This window comes from Netta rufina (assembly GCF_964035555.1).
Source record: "Netta rufina genome assembly, chromosome: Z".
Classification (NCBI taxonomy): Eukaryota; Metazoa; Chordata; class Aves; order Anseriformes; family Anatidae; genus Netta; species Netta rufina.
Window position 1 is genome coordinate 9921412 of NC_140126.1, and position 19970 is coordinate 9941381.

At 42.1% G+C, this 19970-nt stretch overlaps 1 protein-coding gene across 1 annotated transcript in view; it reads left to right on the forward strand.

The window, feature by feature from the left end:
- The first annotated feature begins 3603 nt into the window (after positions 1-3603).
- EGFLAM (EGF like, fibronectin type III and laminin G domains) overlaps positions 3604-19970 on the forward strand; it is an 80502-nt gene continuing 64135 nt past the window's right edge. Inside the window, exon 1 of the mRNA XM_084305271.1 lies at positions 3604-3774. Within this exon, the coding sequence (XP_084161397.1) occupies positions 3654-3774 (121 nt within the window). The 5' untranslated portion in view covers positions 3604-3653. The remainder of the gene's footprint in view (positions 3775-19970) is intronic.

The window sequence follows — 19970 nt, forward strand, 5'->3', positions numbered from 1 at the left end:
TGTGTGTGTATATATGTATGTTATTATATATGTATATATTGTGTATATAATGCATATATATATAATGTATACATATATGATTTATAGCAATATATATATATATTTAATATATATATTTTACTGTGAATGAATAATGGTATAGGTCATTGCTAAAAACACTTTGTGTCATCATGAGACTTGATGTGCCCACTCTGATGTTCACAAAAATAATAAAGTCATGTTGCACCAGACCTTCAAAAACTGCAAGAGGATCTATTGCCATGTTTGAACATTTGGTGCCTTACATTCATTTTATTTTTATCTCTTACTTCTTCAAAGAACAGGGGTGTCTCTTGATTTCAGCACTTGCAAATTACATGTGACATACCACTGCAATGCAATTGCAAGCTGAAATGAGTCAGCTGTTCTAGACATAGAGAGCATCAGGGTACTCAGAAGTATGAGTGTTTCTTCTGCCTGCCCAGGCTGCCCTCAGACATCGTTCCTTGTATTCCTGTTCCTTTAGGCACAGAGACGGGCCATGTGTTCCCTCTTAGAGAAGAGATATGGGAGAAAATCTCTGTGCACTGTGTTTATCCCCTTACTTCCTAGAGTAAGACACTATGTAGACTGGAGCCTGGTTCCCTCCCATACGTACAGCGTGGAAGAAAAGAAATGGGATATCTCACCTGAACACAGGTCTCATGTACCCAGATTAGTGTGCTGATTTAGAGTCTTTCTGGTGGAGTATGTTCATTAGATAATGATGAAAAACCACTTCCACTCCCACCACTGGACTCCTGGTGTTACGCACCCTTGAAAGGTTGTGTCTCAGTCCTTATCAACTATACGCAAATGCTGGTGAGCATGTGGTGAATAGTTTACACATCTACTTTTTCTTCATGGGAAAAAAAATAAATAAATCTCATCACTGTCATGGAGATGGCTCTGAAGATAGATCCAATTGCAGAGTATTGGCTAAAGTTGAATGCAGATGAAACAGAATTTCAGATAAGGACAAGGAGAAGCAACGATGCCACCACGGTGTGTCATTCCTGATAGCTGCACTTCTGTGACACAGCAGTCCTCCACAGTAAAGGCAATGTTTTTGTCTGTAAGTGGATGATGTATCTCAGAAAATGGGTTCAAACTGGCAAATGAATTCCTCCTAAAGCTCAGGGTCATCAGATGTACATGGTACACTTCTCTCATCATGTCTTCTCTGAGATGGGTGAGCAAGGTATATATTTGTCTTCTAAATCTAATTCCAGGTGTTAGTTCTAGATACTGCACTAAGACTTTTCTTCCTCTGGAGAGAGGTTGCAATAACCAATCTATGCCAAGTGTTAGTCATGTATGCTACTGGAAGACAACCAGTGACTATGCCAATGAGGACAGAGTAAAACCTTACCAGTGAGAAAGCCACTGGGAATCTTTATGTATTTTGGAGGAAACTCAATAAGCTTGCAGTGGATTACCTTTGTTGGAAGGATTTTCCACAACAGTAACTGTCCATGAACCCAAAACTGAATATTCCGCTTCCTTCTAGTAGAAGGCAAGCTTCCAGCATGGCTGCAGAGATAATCTTCCAAAGCTGTAATTAAAATTAAAAAAATGGCTGAATCTGACAACAGCCTGAAACTCAGAGGTATGAACTTTTGTAATATTTAATTTAGCCTCACTACGTCCAGCTGTTATTTTATCACAGATTACTTTTGGTAGGTAGGCGTATGTGAGAAAGAAGACAAACTACAATAGCAGCCAATATGAATGCTGCATGAGAGGGAAGAAGACACCAGAAAAAAGAGGAGTGAAAGAAGTACAGATGGAGTTCAAAGAAGAAGAAACACGGAAGTAGCAATGACAGTACACTGTACAAATGCAAAACAATTGCTTGGACACTATATAAAGGACAGACTTTTGTCTATGCCTTGCCATGACCTCTTTGCTGCTGCTTGCCATGATTTCTTTGCCCTTTTTGCCAACAACTTAGCAATCACATGCAGCTTTTGGACAGACGTGGAGCCCTGAGTTATTTTGTGCCTTATGAAGTGCAGAAACAAAATGCAGTGCAGTCTGTGACCCAGCTGGGAATTCCTGCCATGGGCTCTGCACTTCTTGAACATGTACTGATTCCTCCAGCCCTGCAAGGCAGGCTGATAAGGGTGTGAGAGAGAAACCACTGGCATCTCAAATACGCTAACAGAACTATTCCTCAGATGTAAGTCCTACGGCCTTGAGCATGGTCTCCCTATGGAGATCTTTCCAAGACTGCCCTTTCCAGGAGGACCAGGCTTCTGTCTCCTTGCCTTGTCCCCGGGGAACACAAGGTCTGTCCTCTCCACTGTCTCCGGTGGGGACTTTGATTTCGCCCTTAAAAAACTTCTTGAGGTTCTGAGAGTGTTTTTACAGGATATGGGCTCCAACTCCCTTCCTCTGATCTTTTGTCCAAAAGGGCTTCATCACCATTTCCTTGTCTTCTCTCGTACCCTGAGAGGGTACAGCTTTCCATATTTTCCTGTCTCAGCATTGTTCCTGCAGAGAGACAGTTTTTATTCTGACCCCCCCCTCCCCTCCACACCCCTCCCTATGCCATGCCATAAAATTAGAGCCTGAAACTCACTGAACAGTGTCAGTGTTATGAATTTAATAACACTCAGAAAGGGACTGTATAAATATGCATAATTTATATGGACATCAAAACCACTTGCAGCTATCAAAGTGAACAGCAAAACAAACAAATGAGGTTCATTTCCAAAACAAAGCCCACACAAACCCTGAAGACATAACAACTCTGATGTCTCGGGGTTTAAACTGATCTCTAACTAACCAAGATTAGGATGAGATCTAAAGCCGGGGGGCAGGCTTTTTTTTAATCCTGTGTCTGCCTAATGCGAAGTTTCTCGCACCTTCACTCTGTCTGTTAAATTTCAAAGAAGGGATACTGGGTGTGAGTTTTTGTCCCACCAACATTATATTGCTCTGAAGGGATGCTTTGGGTTGCTCCTGGCTCAGCCCTTCCTGTTTTTTTCTTGGGATCCTCGAACACAATGACTTCCCCTTGCCTTCCTCCCCCCATCCCCTCCAATCTCCACCGAGCTTCTATATTAGTCTGAGTGGCCGGGATAGGTCTCAGCCTCCATCTGGGGCGATTAAACTCACTTCATCCTCTTAACTCAGCAACAACTTCCTCACCGAATCCTCTCCCCGCCTTGCCCCGGGCTTGGCTTCCACCCCGGCCCCGGCCCTCCCAGGGGAACCGGGGAACGAGTCCGGATCCCCCCACCCGAGCTTCAGCTCCAGCGGGGCGAGGGGCAGCCGATCCCAGGGTGCCGGGGACCGGGGGGGGGCCGAGGACACCCCAACCTCAGCGGGAGGGCAGGGCCGGGGGGGCGGCACCGGGGGCTCCCTGCGGGGGGCTCTGGGCGGTCCGGGGCCGCCGCCCGCCCCGAGGGGGGCTGTAATCCCATCAAAGCGCCGGACCCAGCCACCGCCTCCTCCTCCTCTTCCTCCTCCTCTTTCACCTCCTCCTTCTCCGCTTCCCTTCCCGGCTCGGTAAAAGCCCCGCCGCGCCCGCCCCAGTCCCGCTCCCCGCCCGGCTGCCGAGCACAGGGGGGACGCCGGTCCCGGCCCCCAGCCCCCGGCCCGGGGGGCGGCGGGGGATCGCGGAGCACATGGAGGTGCCGGGACCCTGTCCCTGTCCCTGCCGCCGCCTCTCCTCCTTGCTGCTGCTGCTGCTGGCTTCGTGCATCGGCTGCGCGGCCGCCCCGCGGAGGAGCATCCCCCGCCGGCAAGGTAAGGCGGGGGGAAGGGGGGGGCGGGGGGCGGATTTGGGGTGCCTGTTCTCCCAGGTGCTCGCTTCCTTCGGGAAGTTTTGCCACCCTTTAAAAGCAGAGTCGCCCCCCTCGGAGCACCCTTTCCCTCTCGGAGCGTCCTCGCCTCCTGAAGCATCCTCCCCGCCGGGACTCCAGCGGGGCCGTGCGGGAGCGCACGCCGGGGATAAATTTCTCGGACTTGTCCGTCTGTCCGTCCTGGTCCGTGAAGCACCGGGCAGGACCTCTGGCCTCCGTGCCAGCCTCCGGTCTCGGGCAGCGAGGCTGCGGCGTGGGTAGCGAAGGATGCAAGGCAGGGAGCAGCAAATGTGGGAGGAAGCGCCAAGGAGGCGAGAAGTGCACCTAAACCCGCAGGTACCCCGAACCGAGGCATCCCAGCCGGGCGGTGCGCGGTCCTCGGCGAAGAAAAGTTAAAAGCCTAGACCCTGGGCAGCCGCCACAGCCCCTGCAGCCTGTGAGACGGGGAGGTTAAACCGAGGGGGGACGCGGAGCATGGTGAAAGTTGGGCTTCCTGCACGTCCAGAAGTCGCGGTGCGCAGCGCCAGGGACTAAACTGGGGCTCAGCGCTGGTTTGTGTCGCTGCCTTCAGCGGGATCAGACCAGTGGAAAGTTTAACAAGTTTAAGTACGTTTTGCCTTGGCTGTCAAAACGTTTGCAGGATGAGACCCTGTCTGTGATAAAACGTTTCTGTCGCTGCTTTTTTTTTTTTTTTTCTTTTTCTTTTTCTTGCTCTCGGGGGAAAAAATATGCCCATACAGTTGGAAACTTAATACTTAAATGCAGCCTGAGCTTAAAGCCCTCACTGGACAGATGGCTAATTTTACTGGTCTGACCTTGTCTCCTAGGGATCTAGTCCCATGATCCTTGGTGATCATAATAGCCACCATTAAGTACTTGAGGAAATTAGGTGGACAGTAGTTGTGAATGAGACGATTAACTGATTGCATTAAAACACTGGATTTGTGGAGTTGGGGGTAGAAAAGTGTAAATATTTTTAGAGATTTCTTTAATGTACTGGTCTACTTGCTTCACACCAGGACAAAAATGGTGGAAACGTATTCCTGCGCATTAAATTATAATAGTTTAAAGCTTGGAAACAAATTAGTTGAGGTACTGTGGAGGAGATGAATTAATACACTTGTGCTGTGTGTACCATACTTTTGTTAGCTACATATTATTTTTTTCCTTACTTATGTTCTTTCAGGTTTTTATTGATTCAATTATACATTTTCTTTCTCTTTTTCCATATAAGCAGTCAGTTTTATCTGGAAGCATTTTTCAAAACCTGTGCAAACATTTTAAAATCCACTTGTAGCAAGATTTGAAGAAGGAAGTCTCCCAGAGAGCTTCTGTGCAGCAGTGTATAATTTAAATCCCATCTGCATTCTGCCAAGGGCTATTGGAATTGCAGGCTCCCCAGAATCCCGTGGCTGGGTCTGTGCTGTGTAATGTCGTTGTCAAAGCACCGAGAACAGGTGTAGCTCAAGGTAACCCACATCTCTGTCTTGTTCCTGCAGCTTGTCATATGCTTGACAGCCAAGAGCAAGAGGGAACCGTCATTTACTTGCACATCCAAAAGTCGTGGATGAAGAAGAGAAACAATACTAAAAAGTTCTTTTAAATGTTTCTTGTTCCCCTTTCACTTTGCCTTTTTAATAGCACTGGAAGTGGGTCTTGCACAGAAGTTGTATCTGAGGTGCAAGCAAAAGGTCGTATTGAGAGAAAAGCAATAAAACCAATTTCCAATAATGGGAGCTGGCTGGCAGGTCTTGTGCATTGAAAGAAAAAAGGTAGCCTAATGCATCTCCATTTTTCCAAATTTTTCATTCAGAGCGCAGCTTACAAAGATCAATTTTGTAATTCCAAGAAAGCAGCAGAGTGAAAAATGTATTAGTGAAGTTAAAAATAAATAATATAGGAAAATTGCCATAAATGCAGCTTGTTAAATTCAGGAAAAAAAGCTGTTGTACTCAAATTTGAAACATCCTGATGACTGTTAAACTCATTTGAACATTTATTCACAGTTACATGATACATTTGCTGGAGACAAGGAAATGGTATGCCAGACACTTTGGGAAGGGCTTAAAACAAATCCTTAGACACCGTGTGGTGAGCAGGGTAGTTGGGAACAGATTAGGCTGGGATTCTCTAAATCTTGTTCTCCCAGAAGCTGGCACTCATGCTGCTGCTTTTAAATTGTTTTGATTTGTTTTCCTTTTTTTTTTTTTTTTTTTTTTTTCCTTTTGCCTTCCACAAAGCCACGGATTTTTCTGTTTTAAGTTTCTATCAACTGATTGAACGCTGAAAAGCCTAAACCTAGCCTGCAATGTGTAACACTACTACTGATATAAACATATATCATTGAATCTTAATGGTTCTATAATTTTAGGGAATTATAGAGGAAAGAGCCAACTCCTTAAGTGATTTCCCATGGATGCTCATTGCATGAACTTGTTGCACTGTGCTGTGTTAATACTTCTTTAGTATCAGAGTGTAAAGTTCCAAAGCCCTATAAAATATTAAAACCCTTGAGTTGGTCTGCATGGAGTAAATAAGATATTCATATCTCATGCTTTGGGATTTGTTGTTGTTGTTATTACGCTGACCAATCAATATAAACAGAGATCGGACTTGAATTGCCTAGCTTGTAGCAGTTTCCCAGATGACCATACTGGTAGACTTGGTGTGTAAATGCAGGAAGAATCAGACCTATTAATGTCTGAAGAAGACTTTACAAGAGTGTAGCACTGAATATAAGGGCCAGATTTTCAAAAGGGCTCAGCTCCCAGGTCAGCAGTACAGTATACAACTTTTTTTCCAGAGAACTTGGCACTGAAGTAGTTGAATTCTTTAGAAAATCTGGCTATAATAAGAGCTGCTGGATATGGAACACTTTTGAAAATCTAGCCCTATTTAGATATCAAAATAGGTCAGGCTACCCTGAAAATCAGGCCTACACACACAGAAAATGTATCTGTCTTTGGGAAAGAAGGTTTTTATTTTACTTTTTAAAATATAGTAAATTTGGGGGAACAATACTAGAATGGGTTGTAAATCTCTATCTTATTAAATCTCACATGTAAAGCATGTAAGGATAAGGCTGACCTGCTGCTGAATCCAAAATCTCTTTAAGAAAAGGAATGAGTTTGAAGAAGGGATGATTCCTGATGCTAGGGCTGCAGCGCTGACAGAGACACTGTATATCTGCGACATAGAACCAATAAAGAAAACATGAAAAATATATATGGGGGGAGATTAACATAATTTTTTTATTTTTCCAGGCATAGGTCAACATGTGCTATCAGAATACACTGTTCAATGTCTTGAAAGTCAGTAAATTCAACAAACAGTAACTATGTATGGATTTGGTGTTGTTTGTCATGTAAGAGTACAAGTAGTGTCACAACATTGTGTGACATTTTCATTTTGCTTGGGCTTGGTGTTATAACTCTGTGGCCTGTATTCTGGTAATTGTTGCTAACTTTGATCAATCCCACCAGCACCTTGTGAAGGTGTTTCTTTGGGAGCTACCAGCATTCTCTTAATGGTCTCTGGGAAAGAAAATAACCTTTTATCTGGGAAAGCGCAAAATTATTTCACTTTAGCATGTTCCTTCATATGCCACTGTTAGTCACTCATTTTGAATTATGTTTTCTGATTTTAGTTAATCTTATTCACAGCACAGTGTGTTCAGTTCTGTCCATCCTGAAGTCATTATCTTCCACTGTACAAGGAAACTTTGGCTAAGTGTGTTTCTTAAGCAGCATTTTAGTGATGCCGCCTCCAAAACTACAGTACAGCCTTCCACCACTACTCAGAAAGGTAAAACTAGGTAACAGAATTTTAAAAATTGGTGACATTATACCTGTACCAGAGGTTGAGTTTCCCCCAACCTTAGGAGAAGAGGGGTGATGTGGGAGATAAAGGTGCTAGAGTGAGCCTTGGAAAATCATCCTGTCCTGAGGCTGCTACAGACTTGCTTTGAGGCTTTGCCAGTCCTTCTCAGGCCAGGCTTTCTGTTTTAAAAGTGGAGTTAGGCTGGTTTTGTACTTTTATCCTTTTCCAGTCATGCCACATTAAAGTGTAGGAAGACTTTTATATGCTGGTCAACACAGCTCAATTTAGTCAAGGCTGATAGGCTTAATTAATATTATTACCTTACTAATATTGTGTAGGTAAGTGTCTCCGTATCTTGCAGTGTGTCTTGCAGAAAAAAACTCTCCTTTTCTCTGGACGATGCATGGTAATTACACTAATAACAGATATACTGGACTAGGCAGGGCACATTATATAGCCTGTATATCTCTTTATGAGTGAGCACATCTAATGCTCAAATTAATGTTTTTAAGGTTAAACTTAATGTGAAGGATTCTGAGTACTGGTCATCTGAGAGATCAGAAGGAGCAGGAGAAAACCCTGTTTTCTTAGCACAGAAAATTTCAATGGATGAGGTCTCTTCAGTGCTCCACAAACTCATCAGTTAGCCCAGAGTATTCCTGGGAGTTTCCCATTCCTTAGATCAAACTTATATTGGGCTCAGCCTATAACTGAGGGCTTACACCCCTTTGAAGTGGTTAATAATTTGATTATTTCATACATAAAAGTGCACAATTTGGTCCCCTGTTTGTTGGTGAATGTGTAGCAATGCTCTGTGATTATGTAATAAAAGACTTCCTAAACCACAGGCATGCAGGAGACTATGTTAACTATGTGATCCTGATTCAAATTTCCTATTTTTTTTTTTTCCTGTGCAAACAAATGTTCTTTCTGGAAATAACAAACAAACAAATAAATAAATAAATAAAAAGCAAACAATACCTAAAACCTGTTCTTCACAATTAATTCCAACTGGAAGGAAATACTTTTGGCTAAGAACAGGCGAGAATTGATTTCCGCTTTATTTTTAGTAAAGATACTTACACATGAAAACCAAACTAATTCTTTCATATAAAACAAAATCCCTATACCTCCTAAATGTGAACAACCAAGACACAGAAAATGTGAATGTTCTTTTTTTTTTTTCTTTTTTTTCTTCAGACTTTTCAGGGTCTCTCAGCTGAGAACAATCACAGCAGAGCTCATCTTTGAAAGAAACTGCTTCAGGATGGCATAAGCCACTGAAAATTGGAGGCTTAGGGGGAAAGCTCCATTGAAGCAGTTAGCTAACCCAAAGGTAGCTAATGATACGGTGTGTGGTGATCCATAAAACCCTCCAGGTGAGAAGTGTGTAGTGTGAAATACACTAGGTTCACAGCAGTTCTTCTACAGAGCACTGTGTAATTACACTCAGGAGTAAGGACTGCACATGGGGAATGCTCTTAAGGATTTTGGCCTTGAAGTGAAAGAGATCCACACAATATTGACCCAGGGAACATTTTATCCAACAGGAAGAGGACCACTAGCAGGCTGTGGGGAAAACCATTTCTTCTGTTAGTGACTTGCTGGACATGTAATTGGACAATCAGAAGACACTGGCTTTGTTTTCTTAAAAAAGATCTTTCACTCAGGCATTGCCAAAAGTTATCCTGGATAATTTTTAGACCTGGAAGAGATGAACCATGACAAGGTGCTATCACATTCTGGCTTTTTGTGATTCATATGCCAAGTGTTGATAGATTATCTTCTAATATACCTTGTTGTGTTTTGAAACAGTGCAGACAACAGTTGTGTTAAAAGCAATAGCCTTGAAAAGGGAACAATGAGTTCTCAGTGTACTCAGAGGATAGTGAAGCTGGTGTAACTCACAGAGAAAGATCTCCAAGGCTGGAAGAATCCCAAGGCAAATTATCCTGCACACCTCTCATGATTTTTAAAGTCACTTAAATTTTCTGACACCTGTGAAAATTATGGTGCAGTCAAATATCAACATCTGTGTATGTTTTGAACTTGCAATTTGAATTGCCTTTCTAAAATGAGGGGAAATGAGCATGTTGTGAATGTTGAGCATGCACCTTTCAAATACAGAAATTATTCCAATTTTTCTGATGTGTCGGAGGCATTATTGCACATTATAAAGTTATAAACTGAGACCAGCTTTGTGTTGCTGGTCTTCTGAAAATAAATAAAAAAAAACCCTAAGGGCAAAGATTATAGAGAATTTCACTCAGATTATTCCTGCTTACATGACAAATTTCAGCCAAAAGATCATTTTAGGAAAAAAAATCGAACAAAGCCCATACACTGCAAATGATTGAAAATTAGTGTCTAGGATCCAAACTTTTGTGATATAATTAGAGTTACCAGAAGCCAGAACTTGTTACTTGGAACAGAAACATTAGTTCTGTTTCATATCCTGCTTTCTAGATACTCACAGAAGGCAACATCTTTCTAAAAATAAGCAGGCTTTTTACAAAGATAGCTGTTTCAAGAGGTGATGGTTTTGCAGCTGGTTCTCCAGTCATGTACATGGAGACCAGCATCCTGCTGGCATTTTTAGTTCATGTTCTTGTTTCCTGACATTCCTGTTCCTACATGATCCCATTTCATGCAGGTTGCTGCTGTTTTCATCTCAACTGCACAGTCATGCTAGCAGCACCATGGTATGGGGAGGTGTATGGTCAAGAACTGCAACTCTGTTCATATATACGTGTAGGTTAATGGACTTGGCTTGGTAGCTTGAGATGAGAATGTCTGAGCCATCTACATCTGTGGAGTAGTAAGACATATAAGAACAGTGAAAAAAGAAATCTGCAATATATTAGGGGAAGAAAGTCACAAAGGACTGGGCAATGCTTAAAATGATCAGAAATGGGTAAAGAAAGATGCATTTGAACCAGATAATGCCAAGAGAAGGACACAGCTTGTGTGGTGAGGCAGCTGCTCTGGTGAGGTTTAGGGCCAAGGACTTGAGTATAAAAGCTGTGGAAACCACCAGAACAGGGAACACTTTGAGAGGAGCTGGGAGTATTAGGTATTAGCTCTGTTGGTATTGTGGCTGTGCATGGGTCATTTGCTGTTTGCTTTTGTAGCCAGTCTCTTCTTACACTGGGATGTATTTCCATGTCTCATTGTCTTGCAGCAAAGGTTTTTTCTCTCACTGTCACTCTCTCTGCTTCCACATACCAGTTCTTGATTCTGGTTCTTCTGATATATGGCCATGTCCTATGCTACTTTAGTGCAGGGATTCAGGTTTAAAAAACAAACAAACAAACAAACAAAACCCTTCTATTTCTGTTACATATTATTTTCAAATAATTTTATTTTACTTATACATATATATATATATATATATATATATATATATATATTCCTGTTAGAAATAGTTTATGGAGAGACTCGCTGTCTGCAGAAGATAGTGGAATTGTCCTAATCCTTATGGAGGAACTGATGTGGAGAATAATTTCCTGCTCCTTGAGAAGATGCCACATTTGTTCCCTGACCTGTCTTCCTGTAGACATTAATAAAACCACAGTTGCATTTGTGCTGGCTTCTCCAGTCATGTTAGGATCATTATACAGTGCTATCTAACTATGACTTTCTGTCAATGCACAGAAGTTATGGTGTAGGTTTAGTGCCATAAGTTAGTATGTTGTTACATAACTCTATTCTTGTAGAAACTCAGAAATTTCTAGTCCTTGTCTGAGTTTGCTTTTATATCTATGAGACCCTCTTCCAGGGTAGAGGGCTGGCTCCACCTAAGTGGTGCAAAAGCGTCTTTGCCATCAGGTTGGATGTACCCATGAGTAGGGCTTCAAACTAGGAATGACAAAGGAGAGAAGATGCGACCCCACAGTCAGGCGAGGAAGCAAAGGGTTGGGTTGACAAGAAAAGCAGATGTGGGACCCTGAAACCAGCAACTTGGGAATGGGTCCCATCCCAAGTGTATGTACACCAGTAAGGAAGTGCAGACAGGACATCATTGTAGTGGAAACTTGCATAAAAAGAAAACATACAAGATGTGGAAGCAGGGTAAGGTGACCCAGGAGGAATACAGACTGTGTCTGAGCATGCAGTATTGGGGTTAGGAAAGCCAAAGTTCAACCTGGTAAGGGACATGAAGGGCAACAGGAAGACTTTCTGCAGTTGTCTCAGCAGCAGAATGAAGTGTAGGGAAAATGCAGATGGAAAGAGAATTGGTGACAAAAATCATGCAAAAGGCTGAGGTGCATATTGCCTTCTTCACCTCAGTTTTTACTGGCAACATCAACTGTTAAATATCCTCATGAATGACCTAGGTGGTGGGACAGTGTAACCTCCACAAATTGCTGAAGATACATAACTGTGAGGAGCTGGGTGATACATCAAAGGGTGGAGTCTGCCATTCAAAGAGACCTCAGCTGGATGGAGAAATGGTCTGACAGGAACCTCACTGAGTTCAACAAAGGGACATGCAAAGTCCTGCATCTGGAGAGGAACAGCCACAAACACCAGTATGTGCCGGGGGCTGACTGGCTGGGTAGCCGTGGTTGATGTGCCCTGTCCTCAGCCCACACATTTTTTGCTTGTCGTATGGCCAGCTTTGACCTCTTTGTACCTTAATCTTTATGTATGAGTGCCGCTGTGTGTGTGTACATAATACACTTGTGTTTGTGAGGTTTTTCTCTCTGAGAAATTTCAATTTTTCCAGAAGCCCCCCTTGAATTTTGTTTCTTGTACAAAGTGAACTACTCCTTCGAGAGTTCACTTTTGCATTTTGTATCTAAGGAACATTGAGAGAGAATTTTTTCTTAGGTAAAGCAAAGAGATTAAGAGACATCAAGGAGAGTATTTTTCAAGTAGCATGAACAATTTTGCTGTGGTTCCCATTGAAGATAATAAGCTTTGGATAGTAAACTCCTGAAAAAATACAGCTTTAAGTGTTATTTATTGATGGGAAAATAAAATTTCAAGTTATTTATTTGGCATTCTCATAGTTTAATAGGCCTTTATATGTACATATATATGTATATATACGAAGCTATTTTTTTTTTTAATTAATATAGCCTTTGATATGTAGCCTTTGATATATTAATTTGATAATTAATATAGCCTTTGATATGTAGTTACCCTATACATTTACCCATAAGGACTAAGAAAAAAAGTAACAGTCTGATTTTCATCCTTATTTTATCATTTTATTTCAGAATAGTAAAAGTCTACTTAGTATGGATTATTTTTATCAGCAATGCCTAAGAGTTGTTTATGAGCTTTAAGCACTGAGTGATCAGCTGTGCTCATGTTCTCTGGTTTCTGCTTTTGATATAGTTTGGAGGGCCATATGTCTCAGTGTGGCTTATGGCAAACATGCTTGCCATAAACATGAAGAAAACTTCTTCATGTTTAGAATATTAGACTAGACTGAATATTATCAGTGTGGATAAATACTAAACCATTGTAAAATTTAATATAAGCTTCTTGTGATAAAATATAAAAGGAAAGAATAATAGCAGAAGGAGTGACCTGCTCAATTTAGGCACATAATCCATTTTTAATCTTTACAGTCAATGAAACAGTTTTGCTAAAGCAAGCTCCCAAATCTTCCGTGTATTTAATCAGTAGTGGGCACCTGTGGAGAGGTTCCCAGTGCCTGTTACTTAAAGAGGGAGGTGGGCACTTCAACCAGAACATCTGTTTAGAAAGGGTCCCTATCCCACCTGCTGTCTCCTCCCACGTCCTGGTGTCCTGTCACTTGCCCTGTTCTGCTTCTGGAGCACATCTCACAGTTGTGCTCCTAACATCTCAGTTACATATCCCACAAGAGAACAGAGAATAGCATTTTTTCTTCCGTGGAAGTGGGTTGAGTTCCATCAGATAACACCCAAGGCAGCACAGAAGGTGAGGGTGCAGCAAGGTGTCTGCCAGGCTGGTGCAGCAGAGACATCAAGAATTGTGGCAGCCTGCTCCAGAGCTGGGGCTTTGACAGATGAAGTGCAAGCCTGGATTTAGGATGTAAGTGTTAGATTTTGGCTCAGGCTTCCAGAAGTACACCTGATGTTATGCATCCTGAGTGTCTTGGTGGGGCTTTTAAAATGTGTCTATACCATGTCTGTACTGGAAGTAGGAAACACTTCCATTCGGAGAAGTATTTCAATTAGTATCTTATATGTGGTTATAATTCATGTAATTATTTTAGCCTTCTCATCAGTAATTATCAGAGACAAAAGGTTGTAAGAGTTATGTGGAGATTGCCCTGTCTGTCCCTCCTCACAAAGGCAGGATAGGTACAAACCAGACCTTTATCTGGAGATAATGCTTTACCCTGCTTTTAGCCTTCGGCACCAGGAATTCCCCACAAAGCTGTGCCAGTGCATAACTAACCATGGGTAGACTATTTTTTTCTTAAATCTAGCTCTTCAGAAATTCTTTAAAAAATCAGTTTCTGATTCTTCTCACAGCTGGAAGGCTGGGTCACTGTGCACCATGCAGAGCTGCTGGCAGCAGAGCCTGGCTGGAGGAGCTCAGGGAGGCAGTGGGGCTTCTCTTCTCTGGCCTTCTTTCCTGCAGTCTCCATGGCGAAGGCAAACCAGGAAAAGCCATGATGAAGTCACCACTGACGTTGTGCCTTCTTGTTTTTAATAGGATTCCCTGTGTTGTACTGTAACTTGTTGGGAGCTTTGCCTCTTTTCTTCCTTTTCCTTGGGTTATAAAAACTCCCAAGAGCATCACCTCAAGTGTACCTGGGACGGATAACAGACAATATATACTGCAGCAGAAAAGCATCGTGTGGGTCCAAAACTGTCATTATGTTGATGTTGAGGTTTTCTGCTGGGTTTATTACAGTATTTTAAAGAACTGAGCAAGATGGGGCTCATCACTCCAAAGGTTTGTGCAGTGCGATCTGGATTGCTGAACAACCGTGCTGCCCCTGTAGTGCCATAATATCTGCGATGTGTGCACTGTTGCTTATGGTGACGACGTGTAGGTGATCCAGTGGGTCTCCTCATGTCAGGATCCCATGGGTTAGCAGTGGTGTGAGGATACACGCTGTGCTCTGATCTGGGCTCTGCCAGGACTGTGACTGGGAAAGGAACCAACTTTCTGCCCCATGTGCAACATCCATCCCCTCTTGCATTGCTCTCCAGTAGGCGACTCATGCAGAGCAGTGACCATCAAGATTACTGCATTTTCTGATGCTTTCCATGTTGGTGCTGCTGCTCAGTGCACCATGAGCAGGATCAAGAGGGACCATCTGAGATTCCCTTATTTCAGTCATCATCTTTTGTAATTATTGCGGTTGGGAGATTCTTGCTTTCTTATGTACCCAGCAGTGGGAGCTGGAAAATTCTACAAAGAGATGAAAAGATGGCACATTTTTTTCATTTAGGATTTCCTGACCTTTTTTGGTCTGTCACACTGTCTTCGTGCTGCTGTGGTGTTTACGTAACCAAGTTCAGTCTGTAAAAAGCAGAGAAAGGAAAAAAGACCCTATCATCATTTCAGTGGGAGAGTGTATTATGGGCCACAATACACTTTGTTTCAACACTAGGAGTGGATAGAAGTTTTTTCTCAAAATCAACTTTTCATGATTAAGTACCATTTCAATAAAAATCATTTTTTGATGAATTAATGAAATTAATTAAGTAAAGCTTGAAACAAAAAGAATTTCTCTTTCTGGAGAAGATTTGTTCTGAAAACTTCATTGGAGAATTAGTTGGAACTGTCTTGCATAAGGTTTTTATTCCTGTTTCCTTATTTCACGATGTTTGTAGTGACAGCCAGCATTTCAATTGCAAATTTATCTTGTTTCATGGGACACACATAGAAGGCACATCAACCCAGAAAATATAATCCTTCAGTCAGTACCTCTTAGCAGTTATCCAGAGAAATTGACAAAAAAAAAAAAATAATGAAGAAACCATTTCATTCTATTGACCCATAGTCTAAAGATTTTTTTTTTTTTTTTTTTTTTTTCTGAAGAGGAAACTAATAAAGATGAAATGAATCATCTTGTTCACCTTAAATGAGTTACCACAGTATTGCAGGTGGCTTGTATCCCTTATATTATTTTTATATTATTTCAGGACCATAAGTACCTTTGCCTAACTGCAAGTCTTGAAACACCATAAAAGCTAAAAAGGAAAGAAAAGATCAAATGCATAATATAATAAAATTATAAACTAAAATATTACAACTCTGATTTTTCAGATATTCCATTCATGAATACTTTAAAAACCACCATTATCTGCACCGTTATAGCCTGTTTCCAGTGTAATTCAGAATGAAAATCAAACTTGAAATGTCCACTAAAACATGATGAGCTTTATCCAGCTCAGCTGAAGCACTTTGGTATTGAAGCTTGTAGACATGACGTATGTATTTGTTTTAAAGGTTATTTTTCACCAGATTTTCTCAGAAACTGCTCTCTTCTGTAGTAAGGTTTTGGGGTCACCTCTTGACTGGGAGGAGGAAGGAACTTGCCTCTGTCTGCACTAGTAGTTTTCTTGCCGTAGCTGCAGCAGGCACTTCTCTGGTAGCTACCTTGATGGTTGTGTGTAGGAGTTCAATGCACGGGCAGAGGACAAGTTGCACGCCTGTTGGCCTCTGGGGGAGAGCAAAATGCTGCTAGGCACATTTTGCATGGATGGATTTGCATGGATGTATCCTGACCTTCTGTCAGCACCCTCTGAAAGGCCACCAGCACCTCATCTCTCACCCATGGCAAGTGAGAGGGAGCAGGAGGACCATGTCATCCTTAAACTTCTAGGAATCTGTCAGTTCTTTGAATACAGATTGACTTCATTGTGAGTGTTTCCACTGTAAGTAATGGAGGGTGAGCTGAATGAAGGCTGGGGCAGGGTGAGTCGCAATAGCAATGACACCTCTATAGGTGGGATAAGGTAGTTATTTGTTTGTTTGTTTGTTTTTCAAACCATTTTTTATTAGAGTTGCTCTTGTGAAGGAGAAATTTAAATAATGGTAAAATTAACTCACGTTGAGAGAGAGTATTTATGTATTCTTCTGCTCCCATGGAGAGCTTGTTTGCTTACTTCTTCACAGTTTTAGCTGTTTCTGTGTATTTTAGGAAGTACAAAACCAAATAGATATATAAACAAGAAACTAAATAGCTGTAAATGGTGAAGCAAATATGAAATTATCAGTTCAGCACTGTTCATCTATAGCTGAGTCCTCATGCCCTTCTTGTATTTGCTATACTCTTACAGCACATAGTCCTAGTATGTGTGCAAGTGCTCCCCCTCGGTTAATGGCTTCCTTGCTTGGGCCCAAAGGAATTGCTTCCATTACTGGTCTCATCAAAGCATTTTGGACAATGTCAAACTTTCTGTGCTTGGCTGGCTGGAAAGGAGAATGACCATGTTTGCACAGAATGTGATTCATTTTATTTTTATATAAATTGTTCCCCCCTTTTTAATTAATTAATTAATTTATTTTTTAAACAGAGCTTTCTGAGTTATTCACAGGATCCAGATTCAGAGGACAGGACATTTGCAGGGGGGACCACCACTGAGACAGGTCTTCTGTCTGGCAAGAGCTGAGGCAGATGGACTTGTCTGAGGGACAGGAGCAGGGGAAACCTGTGAACATTTGTCCCTTGTTCCAGATGTGTTCCGTGGCCCCACGTTGCATCAGCAAGGTGACAGTGAGTGGCCAGCCAGCAGGCAGGCTCTCCTCCAGCAACTCCTTTAGGTTTTGCACTGAGCAGGGTGATGCCTAATTAATTCAGAGAGATTTCATGCTGAATATTGAGATGAGGGGTACTTCTGACCTAAACTGTAGGGGGAGCTACAAGCATCCAGAGTTTTACCCTTGAAAACTCTAACTGTATTTTATAATCTAAGCATGATCTTTGTATTATACAGCCATAAATGTTTAGACCAGTTTCCACGTCGTTTTTAGTGTGCTTACTACTTGATGTTCTGTAAAATCTTACAAAATACCTCAGGCACGCATTTATCTCAAAATAATGTGTTAGTAAAGCAGTAAACATATTGCAGCAGTTGTGATCAGCTGACAAAATGTTTTGATATAATGCTGCAGCATGGCTGTTTGGAAGCCCTGACATCTTCTGTATCTCTGTGGCATAAACATTGCTTGTGTCAGATCCTGCAGCCCCTTTGTCATGGTTACGAAGGAAACGTTCATCCAAAAATGGACATTCTTTGCTTTCTGCCAAGCTGTGTGAAATTCGGACTCTGGCAAGCAAGAAGCATCTCTGAATCCCCAGACGCCCATCAATAAGCTGCAAGGTCGGTGGCAGTGACCATGGAAAGCTGTGAGGACAGCCAGGCAGCCTTGCCGGGGCTGGGTTTTCCTTTTCCTCTTGGCTCCTGGTTTGGTCAGGAGGCAGCTGGGTACCAGGCAGGGTAATCGCACACACTCCCCAGGTATTGCTCAGCCACTGACCATCAGCTGGGGCTGCTCCTGGAGGTAGTGCCAGGCTCTGAAGGCACCGATGCCTGATTCCCCAGCATGGGGAGAGATTTTTTAGGGAGAGTCAAGCAAAGGGGATAGAAGCATTGACCTCTCTGGCCCCTTGCTCTCATTTTCACTGGCATAAGTTAGGACTTTTCCTGCAGTGACAATTTACAGGCTGGTGTAACTTAGGTCAGTATTTGGCTCTCTGTGACTCTTTGATCATCTGCAAACTGAAGATAATAGTGTTTAGTAGGGCTGGGTGAATAATTCATGGTGCAGCTCTTTACCAACAGATGTTACCTCTCTGTGTTTGCAGATAGTCTGCAAATGGTCCGCATTTTTTTTCAAATTTATTTGTTGTTCCAAATTATTCACCACATACTTTCTGTAAATAATTTTATTGGCCTACAGTGTGTTCAGAATATGAATCTGAAGCTGTTTTACATGAGTATTTGCCACTGCTGGTTAAAATCTGTTATTTCAGCAACCGTGCCTCGCAGCAAACTTGTCTGATCGAACCTCCCCAGAAAGTAATGTATTAGTTTCTGGCACCTCAGGAACAAGTATAAAGGCCTGTGGGTTGCTCAGCTGCATTGCCTGAAGCACTGGCTGGTTGTTTGTTTAGGACGTGCTCTGCTCCTCCTCGTCCCTTCTCTGGGAGCTGGGTGAAGGGAGGTGCTGACCTGTCCCTGGGAAGAGGCTGAGGGAGGCTGCAGCTCCTTGCTTACTGCCTGGGAAATGGGACAGGCTGGGATGCAGTCTGGGAATGCGGCTGGAGGGTTGTGGTTGTGGAGTAACGCTCTGCTAGCACAGGCTGCAATTCTTTGCAATGCTTCCGTTAACTCTGCTTATACCGTCCTAGTGAATAAGGACAATTCATGCAGTTAGAGCAGCAAGCATGTTTTCCCTCCGTAATGTACAAGTGCAGCATTGTCCTATTACGTCCACAAGATGCTATAAGAGTGCGTTAGTTTTCAGGATTTCTTCCAGGCTGAATTGACAGGAAAGATTCTTGGGGTGTGTAGGAAATGCAAACCTGTAGCATACAACTGGTCATGCCTTTTTCTGAGGGTGTATAATTTGTTTGTTTTCCTCCCCTGTATTGTTTCGATAATAAAATAATTTTTTTTCAAAGACAATTCTTGATGAAGTGCCTGCTGGATATGGTCCTTGTACAGCCTTGCCCAGGACATGGTCACCTTGTTTCCTAGGGTTTTTTTATTATTTTATTTTATTTTTTTAAAGTAAGAATGGCTGAAGCTTCAAGCATAAGGAATGAAAGGGAAAAAAAGTTTGGCCCTCTTAGACCTCGTTTATATTTATCCTTTCATGATTGCATGTAGCACTCTCTGGGACTTCTTGCAGTGGGAAAGAAAAATAAATAGGCAAAAGGACCAGGAAAATAAGGGACTGATAATGTTAACTGAAAGACATAGACCCTAGCTGGTCACCTTTGTTTGTTGCAGTTTAAAAAAAATCATAAAACAAAAGGTTTCCTATCAGTGGGAAAATGTAAGATCACCTTGAAAAGGGACAGAATATCAGGTTTGTTCTTGGTTTAACTTCTTGAGTATTGATATTGATCAATACGCTGCAGAGTTTGTAAGCTGCTAAGTTTTGTATCCAGCTTCAAATCAAATATGTTGGTGGAAGTGACAAGTGTAAATCTGATGTGGGCTTGCTTCACATCTAAAAATGACCTTTACCGTAGCTTGGTTGCTCTTGATGGTTTGTCAGACCTAGGGGGGAAGAAAACATTTTTTCTTTGCCTTTATTTACAATTTTCATAGGTAAGAGAATGCAAAAACATAAATATAATAAAAACATTGTCTAGGAAAAAATGAAGCTGCTGTTAAAACATTTTAA